This window comes from Sorex fumeus, unplaced genomic scaffold, assembly GCF_029834395.1.
Source record: "Sorex fumeus unplaced genomic scaffold, SorFum_2.1 ptg000072l, whole genome shotgun sequence".
In the NCBI taxonomy this organism is placed as follows: domain Eukaryota; kingdom Metazoa; phylum Chordata; class Mammalia; order Eulipotyphla; family Soricidae; genus Sorex; species Sorex fumeus.
The window spans coordinates 61,156,569-61,178,938 of NW_026606129.1; the positions used below are offsets into that span (position 1 = coordinate 61,156,569).

The 22,370-nt window shown below is 35.7% G+C and overlaps 1 protein-coding gene across 3 annotated transcripts in view; it reads right to left on the minus strand.

Annotated features, from left to right (window-relative positions):
- Positions 1–22,370, minus strand: part of FHIT (fragile histidine triad diadenosine triphosphatase) — a 1,773,722-nt gene that overhangs the window by 896,338 nt on the left and 855,014 nt on the right. For all 3 annotated transcript variants that reach the window (XM_056129408.1, XM_056129407.1, XM_056129406.1), the window contains one exon: positions 7,245–7,364. In XM_056129408.1, the coding sequence (XP_055985383.1) occupies positions 7,245–7,347 (103 nt within the window). In that variant the 5' untranslated portion in view covers positions 7,348–7,364. The remainder of the gene's footprint in view (positions 1–7,244; positions 7,365–22,370) is intronic.

Here is a 22,370-nt window from a genome sequence, read left to right on the forward strand (position 1 = left end):
TGTGCTATCACTCCAGTCCGTAAAAAGCAATATGAAATTTTATTTTTAATTCAACAGTGAATCCTCCATTTTAGTAGACTTAGTGGTGTTGAAGAAAAATATGATATTTGAGTCCAAGGGCAGCTTTCTCCCATCAGTTTTTATACTTTTAAACCAGGGCTGCTACTGACACAGCCTACAGCATGCCTGATCCTGTTATTAAAATATTTCTGTACTTGTCCTTGTGTGCTGCTCACTTCTCTCTGCTTCTTCCTCTGGGGCCCTAGCAGACCTTGCCACAATGCAGAAATCAATAGGTTGACAACTGACATAGCAGAGAGCTTCGAGCTACTAAGCTTGACACTGGTCAGTGCCATGTGTCACTTTATTTGTGACCAAATAAATAACTCCTCTGCACCAGTGGGATAGTATAAAGGTTAGGGTGTATGCTTTGCAATCAACCAGCACAGTGCTGTTTACCAAGAACTGCAGGGAGTGTTTGCTGAACACTAGTTGGAAGGACCCCACTCCTGAAAAAAAGTCATCTGACTAACGATCCTTACTCCACTAAGGACCAACATACGGACTATGCCCCAAACCAAGATTCCTGAAGCATGTTTAAAAACTGGAGCACAAATGCCAGAATATAATTTAGATGACAATACCTCAGATATCTAGTGATATAGAATTCTTAGGGTATGGCCAATTTAGGTTTTATACCCAAGAGCTATTTGCAAATTTATAGTTATTTTTCAGTCAATTAGTTTGAGAAAGAAAATTGGAACTAAGTAAATAAATTAGATCATTAATTTGCAATAAATTTAAATTAATTATGCTAATCCAAAAGTTGAACATATACACAAATTATGTACCTGTAATAAGAAACGTACAAGAGCCTCCATTAAGAAAAGAAAGCCATTTTTACTTATCGTGTTGTAGAAAACCTAAGTATATTCATTCAATAGAATCTAACAGTTTTGATGTGTGTATGAAAATACAGAATAAACACTAACTGCCTACTAATGTTCTAACAAATCTATTTTCATTCCAAATAAAAATGTGAATATATTTTGCATTATTTGAGTTAATTACATGACATCTCTATGAATAATGATGTATTATTCCATTCATTACTTCTAATTATGTTCTGTTACAAGTGCAAAGCTGGTAACACCATGACCAACCATTTCCTGTATCTCCCAATTTAGTGACTTGCATGGAAAGCAGGTCACAAATATATCCAGAATATAATGAACAGAGTTCAGTAATTGTTAATCATGACAGTTTAAAATTACCTGAGAAACGTTTCACCTAGAAATAAATAGAAAATGGAGAATGATTTTCCATATTAAGGGATGTTCATTTTTTCAGTTAATGTAACAAACATTCAAGGTGTTATTTTAATACATATAATTATCAGCCTATAATTTCTAGAGTTGGGGAGAATAATCCTAATACACTCCTTCCCCACCAGCTCCTCACAAAACAAATTTATATTCTAGAGAGATTGCAGAGGTGTTTTTTTCCTAGTTATGAAAATGATTTCATAGCTTTAGGGCAATTCTGAGAGAATTCAGGAACATTCTAAAAGCACTAATTTAGAAGCCAGTAGTTGTTCCTCTTCTAATGCATTACTATGGTTAATCCAGGGAAAGTACCACATTACTACAGGGACCTGGAACTAGAAAGCAAATCCTGTTACAAAGAAGAGGACAAGGACAGAGAAGAACAACTGAATCTAAACTCAGGAATCAAGTGAATGGCAAGGCCACCATACACATATTCTCACCAGTCAGCAGACAGCAAGTAGCTAGGAGAAGACTGAAGATAGAAGGAAGCAGCGTGGATAGAACTACGTCAGTTACACGTTTCAGGGTGAATCACCTTTATATGAAGAGAAAATGCAAAGTATAGAATAATCTACACATTGTTCTCAATCTGATTTTAAATGTCCCTTGTATACATGAAACAATATATACAATTGTTTGTATGGTTCTTTCAGAGTCAACCATACCATCATTCTGACTAAAGATCAATCTTAATTTCAGGAATGAGAAATAAATTTGACAGAGAAGGAATCAGACGTGGAAGATACCTCCTCTGCCCTATCAACAACAGTTATTGCCTGCTGAACCTGTATACAGCTCTGGAACCCTTCCCAACACCATGACCTTACAGCCAATTGAAGAGTTGGCAACTGAGATAAAATTTGTTTGTTCTCTGTGCAGTAACTGCAAATAAAAAAAAATCAAGATGGACAACAGGTTTATCTTATAAAAAGTGTTGACAAGATCCTTTGACAGTTTCTCTACACACTAAAAACAAAGGTATTGGTCAATTTGGAGAATGAAAAAAAGCACCCCAAATTCTCCTTTTTTTTTTTTTGGCTGAGCATTGCTACTGAAGCCTCGTCTAAGCTGGTACCCTAACAACCTGAAGGAAGGTGCTCCAAGGTAGGTAACATTTCCTACAGGAACAGGGGGAATAAAGGTAAAATTGAACAATCACATGCAGATCTTTTGAACATTAGTATATAGCCAAAATAAAGTAAAAAACAAAACACGATCACAAAAAAAAAAAATCAACTTTCACTTATCATTATAGTTCATGGGATAAAAGGAAATACTATCTTTGAACAGCTCCCCCAAGGATTATTTTAAGCTAATATATAATAGGCACACACAAAGTGAGGAAAAAGAGACATATGTTTTACAAAAATTTAAGCTCAAAAAACTATCTTTAGTGACGAAGTTATTAAAATGTGCTTGCACTCTTTTTATTTGTACAGGAAGGTTTAAAAAGAAACTCTTGAGAAATGGAAGATCATCAGATTACTAATCACTCCAGTTTCCTGAACAATTAAAGGAATTCATAAGATTAAAAGCTACTCAGGAAATGACAAATATTTCTGGTTTTTAAGGAAGGACTAAAAGGACACTTTTATCTACAGCAGGTTTTTCCGTAAAAGACCCTGTTGGGTAATGAAGCTATGCTTATGAATACTCCAATTCTTTCAAGACTATGCAATTTGGTAATCTGAAAACACAGAAAATTTAGCATTACCCACTTGAAAATAAGACTTTTGTGTTAAAGGCATTTGTCAGTTTCCTTTTTATCTATTGAAGTTGAAGCTCAGTGCACAATTTCTATCACACAAAACTTTTGTTTCTAATACGTCAGCATATATGTCCTTTAAGTTACCTAGTCTAATTCTTCACAAATATACTTTGTAAGATTGTCGTCAATGCATCATCTTAACATTGTTTGGCCTGATAACATTCTGTGTGCAATGCTCCTGTTTGGAGAAATCTGGTTTAATAACTGATTCAATAAACTGTTGACAAATGATTCATATAATAAAGTGTGGCCAGCGAGCAAGGTTTTTCTCTGCCATTATGCACTGCATCAGACCCATCCACAAATGTTGTCATGCTTCTCTTATGTCGGAGCTCCTTGTGCCATTCTGAATAGCAATTTGAAGATCAATACACTGTCTGCTGAACACAACAGGACAGAACAAATGAATAATTTTATTTATAATAAAAGCCCCAGTCCCCAAATGGATTCCACTAATGCTCAAATTCATGTTTCATGCTCAATTCAAAGACGAGAGGCAGAGAGTGCATAAGACAAGGAGAGGGAATGGAAAGAGGTATTAACCATATTGCTTCAAAGTTATTTAGGCCACGAACAATAGCTGGGCTGCAGTGAGTTACCTGAATAAAAATGCAATCTATAGAATGCTTCTGTTCACTTACTGTTCAATCTACAGAATGATTCTGAAAAATCATTTCACAGAAACAAAATAAAATTAACGTACTAAGGATATTATGATACATTCTTCTTGTACCATGGAGGCCAGAAGTTATTCAATTGTCTTTAAACACTGGAAAAACAAAGTTGTTTGCTTTAGGATAAGACAAGGAGGCATTGAAAGGACTCTTTAGAGAATGAAGCAAATAGCTTTGCTTCAAAAACGTGTTTGGTACCTGAATGACAGTTCCCCTCCTCCTCGGAAAGACATGAAAAAGTCAGTAAGCAAAGTCACAAGAAAAAAGGATTAGAGGTAGAGGAGCAAAATGTTAGATAGGACAGGAGTTCAAAGATGACATTTACAAGTGGCACATTCCTCAAAAGACACCTGAATATTTTTTTCAAAAGAAATCATTGAAAACCAAAAATACAGACTCCCAGTTTACTCTAAAATGTCAGTATGCTGTTCTTAAAATGCAGAGTAATCTACTGATACAGTCACTAGCCAAAAAAATAAGATAAATGATCTTTTACTACCAATTGGTTATGTTTAGCCTAATTTACTAGTTTAATAGTTTTAGTTAACTAGTTCTGGTTAAAATGAAAAGTAGTTATCAGCCTATTTATGATACAGAAGCCTAAAAAGGGTTTTCACTGGAAGATGAAGGTCAAGTTGGGAAAAGACTATGGATAATATACTAAAGAATCTGAAATAAAAGGGTGACACTTTCTTGTATTTTGTGTATGGAGACACTGAACAGGCAAAGTTTCAGTCACTCATTGTTGTTTCCTTCCATTAATTGAAGGGATCCATCTGCTTCTGACATTAGTGATCTCACTTCAAATTCACTCAACACAATAGAAACCGGGAAGCTAAGAAGATAAAAAGATGTGCAGGCACAGGTCCTCTCCCTCGACTCTCCCAGGAAGCAATGACTCAGTTCAGAGATTATCAGAAAGGCATGAAGTTTTGACAGGAGGCCGACTGGGATAAGTATTTGGCATGGCGCCTGGAATGGAGTAGGGGCTCAGTAATAAACTGTTAAATGAATCAACAAGTGCATCAGGAACCGAGTGTCACAAAAAGGACAGAATCTTTTCCCTTAATAATGTGAGGCATTTTACTGAAATGAAAAAGGTAGGGTGAGAATAATCTCAAGGTGAAGAGAATTGTGGCAAGAGTCTGATTAAAGGAAATTAAATGCCTAAGAGCTGGGGAGGGGCTGGGGAGTTGAGTTTATTTGGGGACCCTACCCAGCAATAGTCAGGGCTGAGTCCTAGCTCTGTGCTCAGGAATCACTCCTGGTGGGTTGCAGAAGTCTAGACACAAGGAGATAAATAAAGTAAGATGATCCACACAGGACTGGACTACATCAGACAATACAATCCCCAGAAAAGATTAAAGTCCACTGCAGACATTTTTGCCACTTATTTTGTGAAATGCTAGAGGGTCGAATTATCTACATCTTCAATTCCTAAATCGCTTGGGGGAAATATTATCTTTCTGTAAGAGTGGGAGTAAAATGAGTAAAATTTTACTTATAAAATTCTTCTCACAGTTCTTCTCGTCTAGCAGAATTTACAAAATGCAAAGTAGAATATTTACAGAATCATCACCTCTTAGCAAACTGGTCCTGAACCCTTTTAAACACCATAGATGTGAAATACCACTAAGAAGCGTGTACATGATGATAAAAATGTTCTGACTGTTCTCTTCCTAAGCTAGAATCAGCCTCTTTTATCCTTCAAAAAAAATTATGTATTTTAATAAAATGTTACCCATGTCCATGGTATTGATCAAAGTTATAGCAACTGACCAACTCATTTCTAAAAGGTTGATTCTGGTGTTATTTGAAACTAATCACCATTCACTTTTCATTAATAGATAATTACCTAGAAGCAAACATCAACCCGTCTTCAAATCTGTATACAACTTTATCTTACATATTACAGTTCGATATATGGTTAAAAAGACCATAAAATTTTAGTTTCTCATTATGAAGAAAAAAATTCAGTCTATTGTTAACCATTAACAAAACAGAGCATCTTTACAGTCTCACATATTCATTTAAGGTTTTAAGGTAGGTTCATCTCTAAATTCATACTTTCAACTAGAGTTCCCAGAATTCTTTGACTAAAGATAATAAAAGCTGGCGCCCAAAGATAAATGACATTTATATTAATTCTTCTGAAATAATACTCAGACATTTGCTTTAAAAAAAAATCCTCAAAAGACAACTACAAAATCAAATTAAAAAAAATTAAATGCATCTAACCTCTTAAGATGTTAAAGCTCTTTAAAACTCAATATAAAACTGACATACAACTCTGAAATTGTCCTTCTTTTTCAAGGGGAAAAAAATGATAGTTTTTAAATTTAAAAAATCGTATTTAATTAACACCTAGGTGCAAAGAACTTCAATCATAAAAATCACAATTATTTTTTGATGATTTTTATTTGTGTACTTTTCCTCAATGAAAAATGGTTCAATGACCATGAGAGAGTCTTACAAAATTCTCAAGCATTTCAGAAATTTCCACTGGAAAAACTGTAAATCTGAAAAAAAGTCTTGATACATTTGTGAATTCAGAATTATTGAAAATTTTTAGAGAAAGTAAAATAATTCTCACTGTGGAAAATGCTCATTGCCTTAAAACTTGAATTTACCTTAACATATAAATTTATATATATTTTTGTCCTTGCCACCACATATTAAATTACGTGAGAAAAAGAATCAGTACAAGATTCACATGCACACAGTCCCAAGTGATACTTTCAATAGCATAAAAATAACTCTCCAAAGAATTTCTTTAATTCCTGCTTCTCCCACTTTAAAGAATAAAGCTCCTATTGAATTCATAAGGAGGAAAGACTACAGCTAAATGATCACAGAGGTAAAACAACTCTACCATCAATGACACTAGGCAATGATTTGGAAGTTGATATGTTATCCAAAAGAAAACTGCTACTTCAGATAGTATAATATAAAAAAAACAGTAAACTTATTTATTCTATGAATTTTTAACAGTTTAAATGATTTCCAAAGAGATAAAGAAACCACATCAGTCTCAAATGTACTTTAACTCCTCACATACTAAAAATATTTTGCATCAAAAAAGTACCATACAGTCTTTGTGTTACTATTAAAATTAACAATGGATCACTGAAAATAAAGTGCAGCATATGTATTTACAGATTACCATTTTAGAAGCACCTATTTATTTACACAGTTATAATAATAGAAAGGTCAGTGAAAAATCACCTCTGAAGACATGGTTGCTAAGCAACTCTTTTCCAGAAGTTCTGCAACACTGATCAAGCACATTATTGATGCCACCAACTGGATTCAGCATAAATATGCGTAGTATCTTACCTGGTTTCTCCAGAACGAAAATGAGGTGGAGTCCTTGCTTACCTTTGTGGGCAGATATTAGAGGGCAAACCTGATTCATTTGTCAGATTCAGAAGCTGTTAATTTTCCTCCTTTTTTAAAAAAAAATAAAAAGGATACGTCCTGGTACAACAGGTTTCCTGTTCACAAGGGCAAAGGACAGTTCTGTTTTAAGGAACACCACAGAGGGCTTGATGAGATGTTGGCCAAATCTGAAGGACATCTTCTCACCGATGAAGTCTGAAAGAGAAGACAATATAAGAAATGAAGTATTTATTTATTTAGTTCAAATAAACTCAGTTCACCATCACAATGTTTACTATAACATTATTTATAATAGCTAAAATATGGAAGTAGTCAAATTGCCCATTTACAGACAAATGGATTAGAAAGGTATAGTGCAATTAAAAAAGAAAGGTGAAATCTTGCCATTCACAACAAAATGATAGGCATTCAAGGGAATAATGCAAAAGGACATTAAGTCAGAAGAAAAATGACAAATACTGATTTTCATTTTGGGGATTTTTTTCTACCCATTTGAACAATAGGATACAAAAGTGATGAACAGATGAAAAATATAAGGACAAACCAATGGACACTGACAACACAACTATGGTTATCCAAGAAGAGAATTTGGAGGAAGGGAAAGGGGAAGAGTTAAAACACACACACACACACACACACACACACACACACACACACACACACGAATTCACAAGATATACCACCTGAATTGCATTATTACAAATTCTAAGTTGTAGATATCATACCACTAAAGTTGTTGCCATTCAATGCCCACTAAGGTATTCTGGATAGATCTTCCTAAAATATTCCACTCTCATTATTTGCCTAACGTTGACAAGAGATAGGGTTTTCATGCACAAGTATCAAGTGTTCAACAAAACTGTCACTGTCACTGTCCTCCCATTGTTCATCGATTTGCTCAAGCGAGCCCAGTAACATTGTGAGACTTGTTACTGTGTTTGGCATATCAAATACGTCACAGGCAGCTTTCCAGGCTTTGCTGTGCGGGCGAGATACTCTCGGTAGCTTGCTGGGCTCTCTGAGCGGGGCCGAGGAATTGAATTTGGGTTGGTCGTGTTGGCCGCATGCAAGGCAAACGCCCTACCGACTGAGTTATCACTCCAGCTCTCCCTTCACATTACCACTTTAAGCCAAATCCAGTATGTTCTATCTGTCAAGTACTTCTTTATTTGTTTCCATTTCAGCTCATTGTCTTTGCCAAACTGGGCATTTTCATTGCTAAGAATTAACAATAAACTCTTAACCTCTTTGATGTTCTTCTCAAAAGGTTTTATGTTTATATAGGAGCAATTTGGGGAAAATATAAACACTGTTTGACCTTGTCTACAGTTACAATAATGTATGAACACTCCAGAGAACTATAATAGAAGGACGGGGCATATGCTTAGCTAAAAGGCCTCCAGTTTTAATCCCTGACACTAAATGGCCTCCCATGAACAGCCAAGAAGGATCTCTGGACACAAAGCCAGGAATATACCTAAAACCTCCAAAAGAAAAGAAGCGAGATAATTTTATAGAAAAATTTCCAAATTTTTTTGGAAGCTATATTTGGTGGCCTCAGAGATTATACCTGGTGCAGGAGTCCTGCCTGTCAGTGCTCAGAGAACTATATGTAGTGAATAGAACAAATAGGAGTAAGCTTCAGCGGCATATAATAGGCAACTACTTAAATGCCTATACATTTTACCCAAAATTAAAGAGAAAGAAATGAGAAAAATAGATAAATTAGAATTCAAAGTAGGAACACCGTTGACACAGTGAATAAGGGGTAGAAAGTTCATATGTGAAATGTTTCACAGTCCCTTAAGCTATAAAAAGTTTAATATTTCACACAAGGTAATTATGATGAGACCAATTCACCCACCACAAAGATTGACTTCCCATAACTCTAATGACTTGAGTTCCAATCTGAATGACTTGAAATATCTTATTTGGGAAATCAACTATTTCATTTCTCCTCATTCAGGAACTATCCCACAATAAAACTACAGGAAATGATCAACTGTAAAAAAAATAGGAAAAAAGACGAGAGACAAAGAGAAAAACATTGACTATCTTGATACAGAATGATCTCATATATGGGACTTAAAGATACACAAAAAGATAGCATCAAGGGGCCAAATGCAACACAACAAGAGAACTGATTCACAAAAATGAGTTTGGGGTGGGGGTCAAGCAAGGAGCATTGAGATCATTGGGGGGACAGAGTTGGATGCACTGGTGATAGGTGTGATGTTAGACTCTAGTACATGGGAAATTATCACAAAAAATATTCTAAATCACAGCACTCCAATCAATAAAAACTTAAAAATCATCAGCTACCTCATAACAGTGAGTACAGAATTAGTCCAATGTTTTTAATGACCATAAATGCCATCTATTACAGAACCATCAACAGAGCCACAACTTAACAGAAGTCAGATACAAAGATCTGTTAGCACAAAAATTTACCTCAATGATACAAAATTTCAGAACTTTTGGAACTATTTCATTTAAAAAGAGACTTGTCTAGAATATTCCAAATCATCTAATCATGTAGAGTCTCAAGGTGTATCCCTTGAACCAGTAGCATCTGCTGCATCTAGGATGTTGGAAAATGCAAATTTGTGTTCTATCTCCAGACCTACTGAATTATCAAGAAGGTGTGTCAGCAGTCTTTGTTTTAATAAGCCATCCAGGTAATTCAGAACAATTGATTAAATGCAATCTTGTTCCCAGTACTCGGACCCTTCACTCCAGAATCCGTGCCTTGTAGTTGGCTAGCCGATGCTTAAATGTGCCAAGGGTAAAAAGTTCACACTAGTCCTAAGACACTCAACTCCAGCAATTTCATAGTTGGCCTTTGTCACAACAGGTCTGTTCATTATGGTGGATTTATGCTTTGGAACCATGTCAAACACGTATCATACTAGTGGCAGTGCTTCAGAAATGTAGAGTTAATATTTTCTAGAATATACATGGCAAATCTTTTCAATCATTCTACTAACTGAATTGACTCAAGTCCCCTGAAGTCTTCTGTGGCTTTTTTTTCTCCATTATACCTTCTTTATAGTAACTGTTCATCAAAATCATGAACATTAACCCTATTTAAATATGTTACTTAAATTTGAATAGTATAAAATAAAATTTTTAAAGGTTAAAAAAAAGGATTGGAGAAAAGTTCTTCAGCCCTTAGGGAATGAACTGTGGAACTGTAGTAGGATTGCAATGGAATACAAGGAGAAGGAATGAGCAGTGAAATACATATATTTTAACATATTTAAATAGGGTTAATGTTCATGATTTTGATGAACAGTTACTATATGTCACCAAAGTGCTCAATACCCTCCACCAATGTCTATATGCTACTTCTAACCCATATTATGGTCCCCTACCCCCACCCCCAACAACTTGAACACTTTTCACAAGGAATAATATTGTGAAATATATACATTTCTTTGGATAGTCCTATTAATGTATTTCTGACTGTACTTTGTCTAAAATATCTACACAACCTTGCATATTCCTGAAGCAAAGTGTGTGGATTTTTACGTTCCCACATTTGTTTTAGCACTTGATAGCACCTTATTTCCTAGCATTTACAGATAAGGAAAACACCTAAGTTTGATATTACTTGTCTCCAATGGTATTTATGTGGGTATACTTGCAAAGGATATGTGCCCATATTTCCCTTATCAATTGCCAATTCATACTTTGATCTTTTTTGGACTTTGTTTCTTCTTATTTTCCAGAGACCCTTTCATATTCTAAACATTGATCTTGGACTATTAAATATAACAATTGTAGATTTTTCACCATCACCATTCATAACCTCTACTGAATAAAATTAATGATTTTATATGAATACATAAAATATATACATATGATGTATCTGCAGTTTTTAAATTTGTGCCCAGTGAATTTTTGATTAAAATCTGTAGCATGAATTGACAAAAATATATTGCATTTTTCTATCATCATTTTTTCACTCTATATTTCTAAGTATTTGATCCACTTTGAGCTTTGCTTACAAGCTGAAGTATGTAAATGACTTCATTTTTCTCCTTTTAATGAGCCAATTTTCCCAGCACCAATGGTGGGAATGATTATACCATGTTCTTACATGTACACAGAAATGAGTCTGCACTTTAAAAAAATTGCGTCTAGGCTACAGATAATGTGTAGGGACACCAGTATTGTTTCTGCAAAGGAACAGATTCCGTAAACCATAATGTCTCTATTGTAGTATTTCAGACCATATCATGAAAGTGGTCAAAACACATAAATGAACTGATGTGGCTATGTTCCAATAAAACTTTATTGATAAAAACAGATGGCAAGCTGGCTTTGACTTTGGGCGGGAGTATGCCAACTCTTGCATATATTGGGGCTGGAAAGATAATACAAAGGGTAGGGCAATTGCCTTGCACAAGAATGACCCGGGTTACAGCCCAGGCATCCTATATAGCCCAGTAAAATGGGAGAAGTAACTTCTGGTATGGAGACAGGAGCACCATCAGGTGTGGTCTGAAAACAAAACAACACCAGCCATATAATATTGATGCCTTGTAAAGAGACTCCCTCGTTATTCATTCTCCCAAATTTAAAAAAAATTAAATTTGACTCTACCTCTTCAAAACATTTATTGCTCAGATGTTGATTAAAATTTAAATTCAGTGTAATTCCAATGGGAAAAATATGACATCTTCACAATGTTCAATCAACCCATTTATGAAGGCTGCCTTTATGCTCTATAATGCCATAATAAAACTCTTGTAATAGGGGTTCAAATTTCCCTTATATGTTTTATGCATTCTTAGATTTATTCCTAGATAGCTTTTGGTTTATGTCACTATTACAAATGGTACCTTATTATCATCATAGTTTGTAATTTGTTACTCTCCATAGAGAGTGAAGCTATTGATTTTTATATTTTGCTCTTATAAACTGGCAACATAGCTAAACTCTTACATTCCTAATAGTTCCTGCCAATGCTTCTTGGCTTTCTATATAAAAGATTTGATTTATGAAATAATGACAACTCTCTTATTCCAAATCTTCTACATATGTGGGCTTGTCTTTCTCTACTGACCTTATATTTAGTAATGTTTTGAGAAGTTTGTATTTGGTAATGTGTTGAAAAGTTTAAGTAGCATGCTTTCTTATCCTTCGCAAACTTTGAAGAAATGAGTTCTAAAAGCTATGTTTGTTTTCCTATTGAGGATGCCTTCTTGTATAGGGATTAAGGTATTTCTCTTCCATATGGCTGATCCCAGTTGATTCAGAGCAAGGAATAGTCTCTGAGCATCACTGGGTGTAGCACACCCATGCCCTCACTGACTACCCTCAAAAAAGAATATTTGCCATAAAGTTTTTTAAAAATATCATTTCTAATTCAAAGTCAATATTTCTTACTTTCATTAAAACATTTTTATTATTAAGTATTTCAACATTGTTTATACAGTTTCTTGTTCTTTACCACCTATGTAACAAGTTATGGTACGGATTTTTTTAAAAAACACTGAGCAATCCTTTCACTTTAAGGATTAATTTAGTCATATGTAGTATTTAACATACTGCTACATTTAAATCCTTATTGGTTTTCAATGTATAAATTGGCCAATATTTTAACCTTTCATTTTTAAACTCAAATTTAAAGTGGAATGTTATTTTTCTTTGTACTTTGTTTTTACAAACAGGGATTTGTGTTCCAAAGTTATATAAAATCACTTTTTGATGTTGGATAATTATTTCTATTTAATTAACATTTACTGAACGCTATTCAGGTCTCCCAAAGAAGAATAGAAATAGTTACGCTTGGAATATCACGTTTCACTCAAATGAGAGAATGAGAGAAAGAATCCGGAGTTCTGACATCCGTCGACGATCAAGGATCAGGGACGCTGTCTCATTTGCCAAGGTGTCGAAAATCAGATGGGCTGGTCACGTAATGAGATTTAAAGACCATCGCTGGACTAGAGCTGTTACCAACTGGATTCCACGGGATGTCAAAAGACCGCGTGACCGCCCACCTACCAGATGGTCAGACTTCTTCGTCAAGATCATGAACGATCAGTTTGAGGCCCTTCATGTTCCCGGAGCGAACAGATGCCATTGGGCTACACTAGCACGCGACAGGGACAGATGGGGACATTACTGGCACCCGCTCGAGCAAATCGACGACTAACGGGAAGTTAAGTGATTAAGTGATAACATTTACTAATCAAGTACTCTTCTCACATCAATTTTAGCCCTTTATCTTTCCTTTGTACCTAAAATTTCAACTTTATAAAAATAATTTCTTTGAATAGATTAAAATGTGATAACTTTTATAAGCTATACATTTTATTGATCCCCAATATATTTCCACAAATTTTATACAAGTTGTGTCAAGTCAACCAAGTTTTTGAAAGAACCATATTTTAATTCGTTGACTTTTGTTAATTGTCTCACTTTGTCCCTGAACTTACATTTCTTATTTTTTTCCTTCCTGTTTATTTATTACTGTGAGGTTTCAAACTTTTCATTTTTCTCTTGATAACAAAACCCTTTATATATTCATTAATTATCTCAATTTTTATTTATTATGCACTCATTATCACTCAACTTTAAAATTTTGCTTTTCTTGTTATCATTTCCTGCTTAACCTGAGAGTTATTTTGCAATTTATCTTCATTCTCATACATATGGTATATAGTTTGCTATCTTTTTGCTAATGATGAATAATTTTAAATCACAGTAGTTAGAGAAAAGAACCTCTACTGTAGTTTTTTTTAGAATTTGGAGCTTCCTAACACATCAAAAGATGAAGCATATGTCTAATTCACATGGGTCCCCAAATAAAATATTCTGTATTTCTTGACTAAGAAGTTTAATACATGGTAAATCAAATTCATTGTTATCCAGATCTTTTCTTACTTTTTGTCCCATTGTTATTTCAATTTCTAAAGACTGTTAGATTCTAACTATAATTGCTTAATCAATTTCAAATGCCGTTTCTGCTTTCTGTATTCCAAAGCTTTATTTTTTTCATGAGCATTATCTTCCTACTTGTTTCAACCCCTTGATCTATGATTTCTTTTTCTTTTTGATAGTATTTAACAAGAGTAACATTTTCCATTCTGTATTTGTCAATGTTTATCTTTTTAATTGTTTTATAAACAACTATTTTGTTTTATATCAATTGAATATTCTATTTGGATAAATTTAATCATATATATTTATGCTAACTTTCCTCTGAATTTGACTATTTAATCTTTTGTTGCTGTTGTTGTTTTACTTTAATTCCTCCTTCCACTGACTAGGCAACTTATTTCCTGTGGGCAGTAAAGTCATTTATTTTTTAGTTCACAAGTATTTATTCGTACCTTATTAAAATCCATACTACTGCTCAGGGCTGGAGCGATAGCACAGCAGGTAGGGCGTTCGCCTTACAAGCGGCCAACATGGCCGACCCGAGTTCGATTCCTCCGCCCCTCTCGGAGAGCCCGGCAAGCTACCGAGAGTATTCGATATGCCAGACACAGTAACAACAAAGTCTCCAATGGAGACGTTACTGGGCCCGCTCGAGCAAATCGATGATCAACGGGAGGGCCTTTACCTTTACCTTACCTTACTACTGCTCAATTTCCCATCAATATTTAAAATCAGATCAATTATATATTTTTAGTATATTCCTTCCACCCTTTAGTTCTTTCACATCTCTTCTGCTACCTTTCCAATTTCTCGGTTACAAAAATGTTGTGTCAGAATTTTACAGTTATTTGATAGTTTTTGCCACAGTAGACTTCTGCAAGCATATTTTCATGAATCTTATTTACAAAGACATCCCATCCTACCTGGTAGCAGTAGGCCTATACAGCTTCTCTTTTAATGTTAACTTATTTTTTTGGTTTTTGATGCCCATTTTCTTTAAAACTAAACTATAGCTTTGAGGGAATATCCATAAATTGTTTCATAATCATTTCACATACTTTTTCTTGGACAACATTCTTACTATCTGCCCTTTCACACTAAGGTTCTCATATATAAAAATTATAATGGGGTGGTACAGAAAAATACAGGGTTAAGGTGTTTGTCTTCCATTTGGATAATCTTGGTTCTATCCCTGGCTCCACACATGGATTTTTTTAAGAACCACCAGGAGTAGACCTTCAGCACGGAGACAGAAATAAGCCATGAGTATGGTACTAACCCTCCTCTCACTAAATTAACAATATTTATATTTATAGAAAAATGGCTATATTTTCTACTTGTTCTTATGTTCTGAATTTTATTTCTTATGCCTATGTTCTGAATTTCATTTCTTATGCCTATATTCACTTTCGTTTATTAAGTTTTTCTTTTTTTTTTTTTTTTTTTGACTAGTATGTTCTGAGTGAGATCTCCAAGCCTACTCGGATCGGGGCTGAGCATCCTCCACCCAGATCCTCCACCTTCCAGTAGGCAGGGGTCACACCCAACAACTGGCCCCCTGGCGCCATGTAATCCCATCAATGGCCAAGATCCAGAGACTATAAAACCCAGCTCCCGGAAGCATGCCGCATGACATCTTATCTCATTCTTACTTTGGACAAACCTGGCAGGTTACTGAATGTAACCTGCCCACACGGCAGAGTCTGGCAAACTCCCCGTGGCGTACCCAATATGCCAAATACCAGTAACAATGATGGGTCTCATTCTCCTAAGCCAGAAAGAGCCTTTAATATGGCACTTTTTAAAAATCTCAGGGCTAGGACGAATGAGACGTTACTGGGGCCTGCTCGAGGCAATCGACGAACAACAGGATGGTCGTGATCATGATCGTGATGTTCTGAGTATATATCAGGCAGACTGGATGAAATCTTAATTTTATTCTCCTATAATAACAAGAAATAAAATGTTGTGCTTAACTTTTGCTTGCTCCAACAATATTATGTGTTTGCTCTCTCACATTCTGATACTTCTATGTAGAAAAAAAAAATCTTCTGACAATCAGAATACTATCTTTTGGAGAGTGCTTTAATTTTGGATAACATTGGGTTGTCCTTGCTTCTACATCAGGGAGCTTAGGTTTATTGAGTTATTCCCACAACAGTGCCCCTGAGGCACACCCAATTCCATCAAGCTCTAATAATCCAATATTGCTCTTTTCTTTCCTTTATGTCATTTGCATGGTTTAGCAAGGTCCTTTTTGTATAGATACAGGAAGACAGTTCATGCTATGCTTTTGTAACATGGGAGTTAATTGACTCCAAATAATATTTACTCCAGGGCATCCACCATATTTACCTGACTTAAACTTCAGTTGCCCTTATTTCCTAACACCCCTAAAAGTGGGGTCCCAACAAAGGGACTGGATGGACCCAGGGCAAGCTACAAGCTACCCTGGCATTGGAAAGGGACAAGCTAAGTGCCATAAGAAGTATAATAAGAGCACTGTCATGGAAAAAACTCTGTCATCACCCAAAAGGAAGTAACTGAATAAGGACCCTCTTGGGGTTAGAAAAGACTTAACCTGGCCTGAGGACTGTGGTCTGGGAAATATAGTGAGATGTCCCCAGGAAGAGCCAACCTTTAAACCTAACATATCTCTTAATGTATTCATACAAAATGATTAAAAATATAAAAAGTAAATTCACTATGATTGTTTAAATGGATTTCTAGCTGAGGAAAGAAGAAAGCAGTACGCCCTAGATGGAATCCCGCCCTTGAGCAGATCTCCTAGTAATCTAGAGTGCTGAACCCTCAGATGAGATTTTTGTCCTTGAGTTATTCTGCTAGAACTTCCCCTGAAGGAAGTTTTACCTCTATTGAGGTAAAACTTTACCTCTGTTCAACCTCACCTATGTGTACCCCCACCCTTCATGATTACTATACAAGTATGCTGTAAGGGGAAAGAGGGAACCAGAATATGAGGACTAGGAGAAACTTTGAGGTCTATGAGGAGACTAGGATGATGGAACTATGATGACTGAGACTACAACCAAAACTATAACTACGATTGTGCTGTAAGGGAGAGACCAGACTACGCTGGGTTGGAGAGAGAAATAAACTGACTACCGACCAGCCTGGGGCATAGTCTCTGCTTCTCTATTCCCCTAGTCCTTCATCCATCCATCACAGTGCACGGGTCAAGGGAATGGTTCTTGGCTACCAAACTCTTGAGTCCCGGATGCCCCCATACCTTTCTCTGGAAACTCACATTCAAGTTTTAATCTGAGAATTGTTAAAACTTTATTAAAGGGTTGTCATGTCAAACTGAGGGTTTCAGTAATAGTTCCAAATTGACTGACTTAAAATAATAAAATTATGTTTTCTCTGTTCTGGAGGTTAGAAGTCTGAAATTAATATATGGGTAGAACCATACATCCACTGAAGAAACTAGGATAGAAATTCTCTCTGCTTCTCCCAAACTCCTTGTTGCAACCAATACTCCCTGATTTGACCTGGACATGCTTTGCTCTGATCACTACACTGGGGTTTTCAACCATTTTACAACTTGGAGACTAGCAGCTGTCACGTCTACTATTCCAGGACTTACAATCACAACCAAGGTGGTAAACCGTGGCTTTAAGTTTTCTATACCTGTGTACTGGTATCTGTCTGGACTGGTGAGTATAGACCACTCTTCTACATTCCTCACAAGACTTTCTTCCCTGTGTCCTTTATCTTATTATATAGAGGCAACTTACTTTAGGGCCTACTCAGATCCACTATGTCCTAACCTTAAATAAGGACATCTGAAAAACTTCCTGTTCACAAATAAGATTGAGTTCAGAATTTCCTTTTAAACCCATTACACACATTCCCAAATCCTACTGTTTAAGGTTCTATAAATCTTTTCCCAAATGAAGCTTTTAATATTTACCATTATTTCTTCAGTTGTTCTTTGACCTGAGCTTCATTGCCTTTCAGGGATTTTATCACATATTTCTTTTCTTTTCTCCCTATCTATTCTCTGACCTCACATTTTTATTTCTACCTGATTCATTTTAGGAAAAAAGTCCCAACACACATAACTGTTAAATGTACCAAGCCAGTCCCAAGTTTTACATCATAAGTTTAATTATTCCTCTCTCTGAGATTACTACGCCCCTCATACCTCTCTACTTCCCAGATACCATTCTTGCCAATGAGCTCATGTATGTCTATCAGTTTTCTTGTCAAGAGTGTAGCCTGACAATTGAGAATAATTTGAAAAGCTGATTGCCCTCTAACTTTATTATCCCTTTCCTTTTGATATGTACAGACAACTATACAACACACAAACTCCTTTCTGTTGAAAGAATGGAAAGATGGAATGATCAAACACGCACCTGAGTTTTTGCTCTGCCACCCCGATCCTCAACAAATACCTGAGTTTAGTATCCTCAGATTTGTATCTAATGAGCGATGAGCATATGCAGCACATTGGCACAAGACACAATTAAAAATCATATTTTTATCTCGAGGTCCAAATCCTACTCTGCCACCTATTTAATTGTGCCCTTTTAGAAAACACAACAACAAAAAAACCTGCCCTTTTGTACTGTTAGCAGCCATATTTAGCACCCTAAATATTAAAAGCCATGCTTGCTCATGCTTTCCTTTCAATGAATTTTTCAAAAGCTTAGAACAATAAAACCAAAGTAGAGGAAAAGTATAAGAGCCAATACTGTACAATGGGAAGGTTCCTACATCTCCAGAATCTGAAATAGTCTGCAAGTCTGAGATAAACAATAAATACTGTCCTCTCAAATGAAAAGGGCCGAAAGCAATTTTATTTTTAGCTGAAGGAAAATTGTTGAATCCTTTTACTTTGACGTAAAGATTTTTACCTTGATATGAAGTCTAAGTAAAAAAGACTTGATGCATGCATAGTTTGTTGAATTCTAGGCAAAAATTACCTCTAGCAATTTTTCTAAAGCAGATATGGACATGGTGGCTTCTGGCACCCAAAGCAGCAAAGGACCTTGGTTTAATGTTGGTTTTAGGCATTAGTGAGTCTAAGCTGAGACAGAGAAAGACACTTGGTTTATTCCTGAACCAGAGAGTGCAGCTTGAAATTGTACCTATGTAAACAAACTATTAAAGTACATTCATGGAAACCGAATTTAGTCATGATTAAATATTAATCAACTTACTCTTTAATCTGTGTTCTTAGTAATAACTTAAACTATTTTTAATTAAAAATGTTAAATTACTTAACAGGTCTCCTATTCCCTACCTTTCCAGTAAAAAAATTTATTTGTACCCTCTCTTTACTTCTTAAACTTAGCTCTACCTACTTCTTAGATAGGTAGGAAAGGATGATAGCATCATACTTTTTTTTTAAAAAAAGAAAATTTTATCTTCAAAATTTAGTAAGCAAACCAAATAAAGGGACTTCACTGTGTACATTTAAATCCATCTGTTTCTTTTTTTTTTAATTTTTATTAGTGAAAGACCATGAGGTACAGTTGTAGACTTACAAATTTTTGTGCTTGGATTTCAATTATACAATGATCAAATACCCATCCCTCCACCAGTGCTCATTTTCCACCACCATGGACCCCAGTATCCCTCCCACCCCCACCCCCCATCCCACCCTTCCTCTGTGGCAGGGCATTCCCTTTTGTTCTCTCTCTCCTTTTGGGTGTTGTGGTTTGTAAAAGAGGCATTGAGTGGCAGTCATGTTCGGTCTATAGTCTACTTTCAGCATGCTTCTCCCATCCTGGGAGGATCCTCCCAACACCCTTTATTTGGTGCTCCCTTCTCTATAAATAAATAAATAAATAAATAAATCCATCAGTTTCTGTCAGAGCTAGATGAGCAATCTACCATGCAACAGAATAAGATTTAATGGCCACAAAAGTACATGTGAGTCCTACAATATGAAATTTCCCAACTACTAAAAGGAGAGGACAACAGTTCACTTCAGGATAGATGAAGTTTCTTTGTGCGATGCTTTCCAGTGTTACAGTCAGGGGAGAGGGCTCAGGCAGGAGAGCACATATCAGACAAGCTCAGAGTTTGATCTCTGGCACTAGTCAGTGTTCCCCCACCCCGAGAACTGCCGTCATGTCCTGGCCCCTGCACCACTACAAACAGTATGTCCAAATGGCTCCAGAAAGAAGATAGAACATTCTGCTGGTCGTTAACATTTCACCAGCTGTGAGTTGTCAAAAACGCAGATTCACAGGCCTCCCACCTGCTCTCTGTATTTTAGCAAAGTCTCCTATGAGTCACACGCACATTAACATTTAAGGAGTGAAAGGAATATTACAGAATTAATTTTCAAAACACCAGTCCCAGCTGGAATCTGATTTGGAGCTTTCTAAAGAAAAAAAAATTAAATTCTTTGCCCCTTCTACTACAACAGAACCTTTGGGATAATGAGACTAAGAATCCAGCTGGAAGGTCAGTCTGTGAAATGGGGAATACAATAGCACTTTCTTCTAAGGACTTATGTAAAGGATTTAATAAGTGTGTGTTAAAGGCCAGCCATCTAATTGTTGCTAGTATCTTGCCTAAGCCAAGGGGGGTGGGGGGGAGGAAATTTAACTAGTAAACGATAAGTGACATGTAAGCAAACACTGGTAAATTGCTTGAAGAGTGTTTACCAAATAGACTGTATAGGATTGTTAAAAACAAATAAAATCATGTATTTGACAATCTCTTCCCTTTACGTATTTCTCCATATTAGAAACAGAGCAGTTTTGATTAAAATGTGCCATCTGGGTCAGAAGAGATAGCTCAGCATGCTAGTGTATGTGTTTTACATGTGGGAGGTCCAGGTTTATCCCCCAAATTACATGGACCACCAAACACCGAGTCAAGAGTAATTCACCTGAGCACTACATCATGTGGCACCCAAAACAAAAGTATCATCTGATAAAATCATGTAAATAATAGCTAAAGCTAACTGTCTTCAACTTTTATACATAAACTTATTTAATCCTGAAAACTGAGCTAAGTCCTTCATAGGGTTTTATATATTCTAGATTACTCCTTTATACGTCAGTTCCTAGATTTGACAAACACTATATTCAAACAACACTGAAACTTCAAGACTGATACATACTATTAAGTATCTAGAGATATTCCTGAAAAAGTTACATTCAAAAACAGTATAACATACACCTTGCATATACAAGGCAAAGCCAAAAGCAGAAAATATAAAAACTAGTATAAGAAGGTGCACTTCCCCATAACTTTGCACATCCTAGTCTCAAATTCTTAAACAAAACATGTTACTTTAGAATATATTGTAGGGTATTTTTTAATAGACCCAGATAAAACAATCTAACATGAAAACTGGCTTAACACATGACTCATCTGGTTTGAAAAATGAATGCATCTTTCTTTTAACTTGAAAATTAATGTGTTATTCCATTATGGCTAGGGGTGACAGGGTTTACTTTAAAATAATCTGCTATTCTTATATCCTGACGTGAGTCCACTAATAACAGGAATCTAGATCAGCCCTGAAAAGGCATGATTACCCCTCTTTGGGGACCCCCAAAAGAACACAAATTACCTATAACTCCAGACATTTCCAACAACTGGTATCTATTTCAATTCACTTCATTTTAAAACAAGGGGGCTCAAATGCTACCCCAAAACATAAGTGAGCTTAAAACACTGCTGGGTAATGGATCCCAAGACTAATCTTAACAGGAAAAATGATCCGTCATCTAGCTGAGGAACAACACAGTTACAGCTGGCCAGGCTCTCAAACCCTTTTACTGATGACCTGAAAAACAATCTAGATACATAAATGTGTAGCTGGAGACATTCACTTAGGTTTAGGAGATTTAAAAAACATTCTAAATTTACAGGCATATGTCAAAATTCCACAGGAGACAGTGTAAGAATATTCCACAAGAAAATGGCAAGAAGAAGAGAGGAAGAAGGCAGATATCTCTCAAAATTCAAGCAAACAAAAGTATGTAACATTTTTATAAAAAGTAGAAAAAAACAATTTTCAATAAAGTCCTCAACTTATATTGAAGATAAGTTTCAGTTTTAAGGAAAAGCATAAAACCTGATATTCAGCTATTTATATATGGGAAACAGATATTAGAAAATGTCAATTGCTAAAAAATAAACTGCTCTCTTTAAATTAAAAATGTCAACTGTGGTGGCTGTTTCAGCCACTCTCAGAAATGCTTACGGATCATGCATGATGGTGCTTGAAAGACTATATGGGATATCAGGGATTGAACTGGGTTGGTCGCATACAAGGCAAATGCCCTACCATTGCACTATCACTCCAGCTCT